The sequence below is a fragment of the Cucurbita maxima genome, unplaced genomic scaffold, assembly GCF_002738345.1.
Source record: "Cucurbita maxima cultivar Rimu unplaced genomic scaffold, Cmax_1.0 Cma_Scf00038, whole genome shotgun sequence".
NCBI classification, from domain to species: domain Eukaryota; kingdom Viridiplantae; phylum Streptophyta; class Magnoliopsida; order Cucurbitales; family Cucurbitaceae; genus Cucurbita; species Cucurbita maxima.
Window position 1 is genome coordinate 1454423 of NW_019272054.1, and position 9186 is coordinate 1463608.

The following is a 9186-nucleotide window of genomic DNA, read 5'->3' on the forward strand; positions in this document are numbered from 1 at the left end:
ACCCTAGCTACTTAACTAATATTGGCACATTGATAGCTAACTGTCACGTACTCAGTTTGTTAGTGACTTCTAATGGTAGAGACTAGACTATTTATGTGGTCGGATCAAATCACGAGGAACAAGGACTCGTTCTAACTCGTTCAAGATATGAAATTTAAGGTTTTAGAAATGAGTGTGGATAGAAACTTGTGAATTCTGGGGAAGAGCAACACCTGCAACCAAGAAATCAACCCCCAGCCTAATCAAGAAGAAGGGAGAAGAGGAATTATTAGGGGGATTAAATTTAGATGGGGCTGTTAGTTCTCCCAGCACCAGAAGATATGTTGCTCGAAATTAGCCCTCGAAACACACTTAACCATCTTCAACCAACCTGGAGAAGAACACTACAGTGCAGGAAGAAGTTGATTTGGTAATAAGAAGTTTAGCTTCCATCTTTATCTGCAGCTCCTTTGTTTCTCTTCTCTTTCTTCTTTGAACCCGACCTCAACCTGTGAAATTTATACATTACAACGACATACCGACAACGTCGAACCATTTAGTTTTTCCATTCATTCTTCCCCCTATCATCTAAATTCTCTCTTCTTGTTCTTTTTCAATGATAGATGAAAGCTTACAGCCAACTAATTGGAACTTCATGGTTTGGAACTGTCTTTAAGATTTATTTGAGAACTGTTTTTAAGATTTCTTTGAGGTACGAGAACTAAATATGGACGTTCTGAAAATATAGACACTGATAAACAACGAAGTTTAGAAACAAAAATGACGTTTTAACTAATAAATATATAATGAAATCGAAGCGTTAGAAAATTATCCGTATGAAGTGAACCAAACCAGCAAAAGAGATGAACTTATAAAGTAATGAATATGTTTTTTTTTTTTTTAATGTTTTTATTGTACTAAAAATCTCTAATTAAGAAGAAAAAAAAGACTTTTTTTTTTTTTTTGTGTGTAAAATTTTCTAGATAGGCTCTCAAATAATTAATATTTTTAATGATATATTTGAAAAGTTTGAAGATTACAGATTTATTATATATCTAATAAGACTCTGAATTTATTTGAAAAAAAAAATAGGTACATTTAAATTTGATAGATTTATTAAATTAAAGAAATTAAAAGGCACATTTAATAAAATTCTTGAAAAAAAAAGTTCGAGTGAGGATTCAATTTTAATATATATATTTAAAGGTTCGATGAAATTATAATAAATATGTCAAAAAAAGAAAATAATTTTTATTAATCTTTTGCGATATTAAGTTCAACCCGACGACGTTTAAGCTTTTTCCTTGCTCCAATTTTTTTTCTAGGGTTTTAGGGTTTCAATTAGGCATCAAACCCCCATCACTTGCTACAGGTATTCAGTTTGTTCTTCCTCTTCTTCTTGCGACAATGGAGAGCCCTTCTCCGGCTTCATGCTGGAGCAATGTCGTGAAATCTCAGCCGCCTCCGAAGCCTCAGCATCAAACTCCGACCTCCTCCGTCCAAGTATTCGCCGATAGCTGCAAGTCCAGTCAAGGCGTTGCTGTTGCCGTTGTTGATGCCAACGCCATTATCCAAGGGGGAGAGAAGCTTTCCACCTGCGCGGATAAGTTTGTTTCCGTTCCTGAGGTTTTGGATGAGGTTCGCGATCCTGTGTCTCGCCATAGACTCGCCTTCGTTCCCTTCTCTCTCGAATCCATGGATCCCTCTCCTGAAGCTCTCAATAAAGGTAGACTTCCAAATTCTAGTCCCTCTCTGCTCCTATGCGCTGGCTGTGTTGTTACTTGGAAGTTGAACAGGTTGTTGTTTATACAAGAAACGATCGGATGAAAGGTTTATAAGCTGTACTACCATTAGTGTGTGTTTGGATGGTTTTGAGAGCAATGTTTAAGTGCTTCGGAGTTCTTTTTTTAAGTGTTTCTAAAATTTTCAGAGTCATCTTGGCTTGCTAAATTTTATCTTTCGAGAATTACTTTTATTTGGATTAAATTTTCAGAGTAATTTTTATGTGTTTGTAACTCTGGCCTCTTATTAGAAAGAAATGTGAAGCATGCAAATTATAGTCTGCATTGTGGTGGCCTTTTGAAATTGGTCTTACTAGATACGGTCTTGATATCACCGTGTGCATTCCTAGTTTCCACCGTCATAATGCATTTTCTTTTGAATCTTACAGTAATCAAGTTTGCAAGGGCAACTGGTGACTTACAGACGCTTTCAGATGTTGATATTAAACTTATTGCCCTCACTTACACGTTGGAGACTCAGATCCATGGAACCAAACATCTCCGTGAGTGTCCTCCCCCTGTCCACATGGTTAATACAAAGAGGTTACCTGAGAAAGACATGCCGGGGTGGGGCTCTAACGTTCCTAATCTTGAAGAATGGGAAGCATTAGAGCAAGATGCTGATGCTCCGTCCAATTCCACATCAAAGATTCTTCCTTTGCAGGATTTAAACTTGAACATCATCCCTTCAGATGGTCAATCTGAAGATCTTTCACTAGAGCCCAATGATGGGAATTACTTGGAGCATCAAGATGAAACTGAGAGTGGATCAAGAAGATCAAGGAGATATCCTCCAAAGAAGCAGGAAATTAATATTGTAGGGAAGAAGATGGTGGCTGATGGAATTGATGCATCTCAGGGACAATGTGATGATAATGAGGGTGAGTGGACACCTGCCGTCAGTCGAAGTACTCAGAGAAGATATATTAGGAGGAAAGCCAGACGTGAATATTATGAGTCCTTAGCTGAAAAGGATGGTCTGCAAGATGTTGAAACCACAGATGCTGACATCCAAGTGGAACCTAAGAGTTCAGGTCAATCACAGGATAAAATCTCTGAACTGCCAAATTCTGGAAATTGGAATGAGAGTCAGATAGAAGAAGGGACAAACAATAATGAGAACCTCTCACAAATTTTGAAGCAGATGAGGCTGGAAGAAGATTCAGTAAATGATGCCCTTCATGTGGAAGGGCTTGGCACTTCCACGAAAGAAGAATCTGATGAAATTGAGGTGGAGGATGCTGTGGCTGTTGAAGGCACGGATTATACAGTAAAGGATGAAATGGAACACATAGAAGACTCGAGTCAGACTAATGAAAGTGTAGACACGTCAAATGTAGATGATCTTAGCAGTGATCAGAGTTGGATGCTCAGATCCTTGTCTGAATCAAGTGTAGCATGTGTAACTGGTGACTTTGCGATGCAGAATGTTCTTCTGCAAATGGGTTTACGATTGTTGGCTCCAGGGGGAATGCAGATCCGGCAACTACATAGGTATGTATATTTAGTGGGTGATTTGATATTACGTGGTCCTCCAAATTTTGTTAAATCATCACCAATTACCAATTGTTTATCAAACTTGATATTCAAAAATTACAACTAAATCATTCCTTTTCTGACCCACCTTCTAAGTTCTGAGAACCCCTCAACAATCTTCTTTCCAACCGATGATTTAGAAATGTTCGTTTTTTCTTACTCAAGCCAACCTTCAGGCCTATGAGTCAGTGTTAATTGCCTTGTATACTGGTCGAGTAGTTTGTTTGAGATAAATTCATTATGTTTAATGCGATTACACACTCAAATTTCACAATGTGTTGCTCAGGTGGATTTTGAAATGTCACGCCTGCTACAATGTCACAGCTGAAATTGGAAGGATCTTTTGCCCAAAGTGTGGAAATGGTGGAACTTTACGCAAGGTAGCTGTTACAGTTGGCGAGAATGGAGTTGTATTAGCGGCTCGTAAGCCAAGGATCACTCTGCGAGGCACAAAAGTGAGTATTTCTGATCGTTGCCCTTCAGAATTATTTAAAATTTCATTCACACTTTTAATTGTCTTTCTCAATGCTCATGTACTTACATATATTCGCTCATGAACAGTATGGTAGTCAATGGCTTGTTTTATATTTCAGATCCCTTCTCCCACAAAGCCGTTGATTAAGCATGGTTTCTAACCTTCTAGAAATGTGTGTTTTCCTTTTACGTACAGTTTTCACTTCCTCTACCGCAAGGTGGAAGAGATGCCATTACCAAAAATCTTGTCTTACGTGAAGATCAACTCCCGCAGAAATTTCTTCATCCCAAAACCAAGAAGAAAGTTAATAAGCAGGTTATTTTCCAATCAAAATTGCCTCACTCCAGTCTATCTTGGTTTATTTATGATCAGATTTTATTACATCACCATAACTTCATAGCCAAGTAGTAATCTCCATATTTCATTTTCAGGGAGATGACTTCTATCCCGTGGATAATTTCTTCAGCCACCACAATACTGATAAGAGGGCTCCTCTGCAGCCTCCTGTAAGGCAGGCTTTAGCAGTCTTTAATGGGAAGAGAAATCCGAATGATAACCATTACTCCCGATCTAAGCATAAGTAGACCCAAGTATTTATGGATTTCATGTTCATTACAGTTTTCATAACTACAAATTTTGATGAATATCTTTTGAGATTGGATTAATTTATTCAAATTGATAAGCTCAGCTTAAATGAGTTCAATTTTGTCCTGAATTTCCTTCAAAATACTTGTTCGATGTTACTTTATTTGTGAATATGTAATCCCAATAACATTTTTGGTAAATATTTGGTTTCAGAATCTACCTCAAGTTATGTATAGTTCAACTAGTTAGGGTATATTCTCGAGTATCGACTAAGAGGTTAAACCTTTGAAGCAAAGGGGAAAGCGAAACAGCAGAGAACAAATTTGTTCAACTTCTTTGTTGCTTTGTGATTAAATGACACTCTGATTAGAGCTATTACTTTTGATGCTAGGACTTTGAAAGCTTTTGTGATACAGCCTGCGTTTTAGGATTGAACATGTACAACGAATTTAGAAACTTCAAAAAGCTATAAAAAAAAAAAACAAAAGAAAAAGGGGAAAATTAGAGTATTACAACTTTTGTATATGTCAATTTGTATGTGTACCTTCACTACTTCTATGAGAGTGCAAGCTCTGCCCATGCCAAAGAAGATGACTTAAACTCAATGGCAACAGATGTGTCAATTCTAGTTTCTAACATGGTGCAGACCTCCTTCATCGATAGCGATTTCGGCTGCTGATAGATGCAGAGGTTCACCACCTCACAGATTACCTCGAGGTCTTCGTATCTAAAATGCTTCAGTTCGGGATCGACAATGTAAGCCATCACTTCTGGCATTTCAATGTAGTCCTTGACCTGTATCAGAAAAGTTTTGAGTACCAAAGCAGGTACACTTTCAAATATTGACTAATCCACAACTGGTTTCTTACCCAATCTACCAAGTTTCCTTTGACTTTGCAGTACAGAGGCCGCCCGCTGATGATTTCAAGTAGAAGGATGCCGAAAGCATAGATGTTACCCTGCACGTCGAGATGTCTTGCTTCTAGAGAGTTTGGAAGAACACATATCGCACCTTGGCTACCGATAGCGCCCGAATTCTTTTCCGATCGTGAAAGAATCGTCTTCCAACTTTCAAAGTCTATCAGCTGAAATTCAAGACAATTTCAAATACTCTTGACTACTTAATCTCCATCTTAAGAAAACAATGACTTCAGAGATTCACCTTTGGAGAAAAATCATCCGTAAGATATACAGCATTGGAACTCAGCTCAGAGATGGTGAATGGAGGTTGGAGCTCGGTATGAAGATACTCGAGTCCACGACCGATGCCTAAGATAATCTTCATGCGTCTCGTCCAAGATAACTGAGACGCTTCTCCATCTGCAGTCACTGTATGACAGTAAACAACAAGAACATATGAGAAGAACCATGCCAAATCAGTAACAAAAGTAAGAAACAAGAAGAAAATGTTGGGTTACAATGTAGATGCTCATATAATGTGCCATTTGATGCATAATCAAAAACCAGCATCCTCGTAAATGGACTACTCTCACTGCAATAACCCAGTAATTTCCCTGTATTCTCGTGGTTGATTCGCGCCAAATCCGCTACCTAGATAGATATTCGAGATGAGATCTTAACTCGAAAATTGTCGACAAGCAAAATCAATTCCTCGTCGTTGATTAAAAGAAAGCAAAAGAAACAATACCTCCGTCTGAAAATAGAGTTCGAGGTATCCTGTCCATTGCTCTTCTTTCATGCTCATCGAGATAACCGCAATCTCGGGACCAGTTTTCATGGTGCCCTTGTATACCAAACTGTCCTGAGATGAGCCAATTATGTTGCTGAAATCTTCACAAGCTAGTTCGAGTTCTTGTCGACTAAATCTCGTTACATCTTTCAAAATCTCAGGATCTGCATAAAAAACCGCATTAACATTGCTATCTTTTTCTTCCTAAAAACATGACTCTGGATGAATAAATGAAGCGTTTATCGACACATGCATATACACTATGATTATAGAGGTCGATACTTCCTATCCACTGCAAAAGACGAGGATAACAAACCTATATAAACCGGAGCGTAGTACTTCCTACTTCCAGCTTTCTTCCATGGCAGTATGATGGAGGATTTTCTATTGAATTTCTGGACTGCAGTAAGAACAGCAACAAGGAACAGAGAACCCACCAGAGTGCCTGTTACTATCTCAAGGGCCAAAAGCCAGATAGGTTTCGACGTTGTTTCGTGATGGTTCTGCTCGTTGCTTCCCGGATGGCTCTTAGTCTTAACTGGTCATTAAGAATCAATAATAGCATGGCAATCAGTACTAGTTAAAGAACAAGCTAGAAATTACAAGATTTCAAATCAGATGTTCATTTTCGCTTCAGTTACGAGCAAACTATGCAACTACGACAAATGCCACGCACCACATTGAGATGAAGGACGTTGTTTTGGGTTACTGTTATTGAGGCAATTCCCTAGGAAACTTGACCTGCAGGAAGTGGTTCAAAGATGGAACTGAACTATCAATTCTAGAATGAGAGAAAACTAAGGAGGTACCTTGGGATATACCCCAAGCATTTCGGTATGCTCCCGACAAAAAAGTTATACGAAAAGTCGGCAACTCTTAGCTGAGATGAGCCACAAAATCCAGTCAAGTCCATGTTTGACGCATTGTACCTGAAACATGAGTAGAACATCTGTAACGCCCCAAGCCCACCGCTAACAAATATTGTCCTCTTTGGACTTTCTCTTTCAGACTTCCCTCCAAGGTTTTTAAAAACACGTCTGCTAGGAGAAAGTTTCCACACTGTTATAAAGAATGTTTCGTTCTCTTCCCCACCGACGTGGAATCTCACAATCCATCCCCTTCAGGGTCCAGCGTCCTCGCTGGCACTTGTTCCTTCTCCAATCGATGAGGAGCCCCCCAATCTACCCCTTTCAGGGCCCAGCGTCCATGCAATCACACCGCCTCGTGTCCACCCGGGCCTTAGCCTCCATGCTGGCACATCGCCGGATGTCTGACTTAGAGAGCATTTGTAATGCTCAAAGCCCACCACTAATAGATATTGTCCTTTTTGGGCTTTCCCTTTCAGGCTTCCCTCCAAGGTTTTTAAAACGCATTTGCTAAGAGGAGGTTTCCACACTATTATAAATAATGTTTCGTTCTCCTCCCTAACCAACCAATGTGTGAACTCAAAACATAAGGCAAGCAAAAATGAAAGGAGTTCGAGCAGAGAAGGGCTATAAAAAGAACCCCTTAAAAGAGAATGGCTATGACAAAAATGGCTAGTTAGTCAAATCCTTCCATGGAAACAAAGTCCACTTACAATCCAGTATGATCTGAATGGTCACCAGCAGCAACAGCTCCTCCAAGCTTATTTCGATCCAGCCTTAGTTCCTCAAGGTATCTCAAATTTCCCAGCTCAGGAGGCAGCTTACCAGTGAGCCCATTAGACTGGAGGTTTCTGCCACCACAGCAAAGGAACAAACATTAAAGAAACCCATTTATGGAAACCACAGAGGAAGAGGAATTGACCATACATTTTCACAACATTGGTTAAGTTCCCAAACTCAGAAGGAATTGGACCAGTGAGTTGATTCACCCCTAAGTCCAACACTCTGAGGTTCTTCAAGCACCCCAACTCCTTAGGAACTGGACCAAGCAGCTTATTCCCATGCAAAATCCTACACCCCATCACACAAAAATGCACTTAAAAGAAGAGACCTCTTCAATGTTTTCACTTCCCAGTGAAGTGGAAAATGACTTACAGTTCATCCAGGAAGCTGAGCTGACCCAAATCTCGTGGAAGAAACCCTTTAATGGCAGAATATGAAATGTTACTGTAAAAGAAGAGTTCCAAAACATAAGCCTGTGATAGTTCTAAGAAAATATTGGGAACTTTGAATGGAAGTGAAGCCATATCTAACATCTTTGAAACATGGTCCCTATTGGGAGAACACGAAATGCCAGACCATAAACAAGGATCTTCATAAAGGCTGTTCCAGTTGGAGAAGACTTCAAATGGATCTTCAAATATTTCTAACCTGAAGGCCATAAGAGCCGACACTAAACAAAACCAAGAAACAAATTCTCAGTAAGAAAGGATTTAAACCACTTTTTGTTCCTCACAAGATCGTTAAGCCAAAATCCACTTCTAATTTTAGCAGTAGCTTGACTAATCCAAAACATAAACACAATAATCTGTACAGCAAACATCGGAGCAAGCAGATTTCAACAGTTTTTCTTTCCAGAAATTACCATTTTCTTGAAACAGCGAAGAACATAAAGATACAAGATCTAAGAAACCAAGAGATTAAGGGACAGAAGAACACATACCTTCATTAGAAGAAACAGAATGAGAAGACACAAAAAGAACCCCCAAATTCAAACAGAGAAGCAGCACAAGAGAATCAAACGATTTCATGTTCTTCTCTCAGTTTTCCACAAGAAAATCAAGTTTCAGGGGCAGTTCATATCCAGAAGAGCAAGATTGAAACAAACCCAGAAAAAATGGGAGAAGGGAGAGCAAAAGGGAACCCGAAAAAGTGGAAGAAGAAGCAATAATCCAGTTGAAATGGAGGAATTAAGTGATATTGGAGAAAATTTTTGGTTCCAGAGAATGAACTGAGAAGAAAAAGAAATAAAGGGAAGCAGAGAAAAAGGAAGTCTAAAGAAATGGATTGAACAAAAGGAGCAAAGCTAAAGTGTGAGTGACAGATAGATGGCAATACAGAATGTTTTGGATTTAGGATTTTTCCCTTTTTTTTTTTTTTTTTTTTTTTTTTTTTTTTTTTTTTTNTTTTTTCTCTCTTCTAATTTTGAAAACGGATAAATATTAAATTTAAATTATCATACTTTCAATTATTTTTTTAATAAATTCCTAATAA

The 9186-nt window shown here is 38.7% G+C and overlaps 2 protein-coding genes across 3 annotated transcripts; one reads left to right on the top strand and one right to left on the bottom strand.

The window, feature by feature from the left end:
- Window positions 1-1295: 1295 nt before the first annotated feature.
- On the top strand, window positions 1296-4556 carry LOC111469120 (RNA-binding protein NOB1-like). Its single transcript, XM_023114362.1, has 5 exons — window positions 1296-1705; window positions 2150-3254; window positions 3583-3751; window positions 3967-4086; window positions 4203-4556. Exons 1-5 carry the CDS (start codon window positions 1387-1389, stop codon window positions 4353-4355), a joined length of 1866 nt encoding a protein of 621 aa, XP_022970130.1. The 5' UTR covers window positions 1296-1386; the 3' UTR covers window positions 4356-4556.
- Window positions 4557-4678: 122 nt separating this feature from the next.
- Window positions 4679-8983, bottom strand: LOC111469119 (probable LRR receptor-like serine/threonine-protein kinase At1g63430). Of its 2 annotated transcripts, none has more exons than XM_023114361.1 (13): window positions 8636-8983; window positions 8227-8365; window positions 8068-8139; window positions 7840-7983; window positions 7626-7763; window positions 6868-6975; window positions 6723-6787; window positions 6363-6584; window positions 6005-6210; window positions 5775-5907; window positions 5519-5685; window positions 5226-5441; window positions 4679-5151 (listed from the first exon to the last, which is right to left on the bottom strand). In XM_023114361.1, exons 1-13 carry the CDS (start codon window positions 8721-8723, stop codon window positions 4912-4914), a joined length of 1938 nt encoding a protein of 645 aa, XP_022970129.1. In that variant the 5' UTR covers window positions 8724-8983; the 3' UTR covers window positions 4679-4911. The 2 variants fall into 2 exon arrangements, with proteins under 2 accessions (XP_022970129.1, XP_022970128.1); XM_023114360.1 differs by having other exon boundaries at window positions 6856-6975; window positions 8636-8982.
- Window positions 8984-9186: the final 203 nt, after the last annotated feature.

What these genes read in the sequence shown, in the direction of transcription:
- LOC111469120 (XM_023114362.1), top strand. Translation starts at nt 1,387, where the DNA reads ATGGAGAGCCCTTCTCCGGCTTCATGCTGGAGCAATGTCGTGAAATCT. An exon ending in TCCTGAAGCTCTCAATAAAG is followed by an intron (nt 1,706 to 2,149) that starts GTAGACTTCCAA and finishes TGAATCTTACAG; the next exon opens with TAATCAAGTTTGCAAGGGCA. An exon ending in CAGATCCGGCAACTACATAG is followed by an intron (nt 3,255 to 3,582) that starts GTATGTATATTT and finishes TGTGTTGCTCAG; the next exon opens with GTGGATTTTGAAATGTCACG.
- LOC111469119 (XM_023114360.1), bottom strand. Translation starts at nt 8,723, where the DNA reads ATGAAATCGTTTGATTCTCTTGTGCTGCTTCTCTGTTTGAATTTGGGG. An exon ending in CATTCAGATCATACTGGATT is followed by an intron (nt 6,976 to 7,625) that starts GTAAGTGGACTT and finishes CTCATGTTTCAG; the next exon opens with GTACAATGCGTCAAACATGG. An exon ending in TGCTTGGGGTATATCCCAAG is followed by an intron (nt 6,788 to 6,855) that starts GTACCTCCTTAG and finishes CACTTCCTGCAG; the next exon opens with GTCAAGTTTCCTAGGGAATT.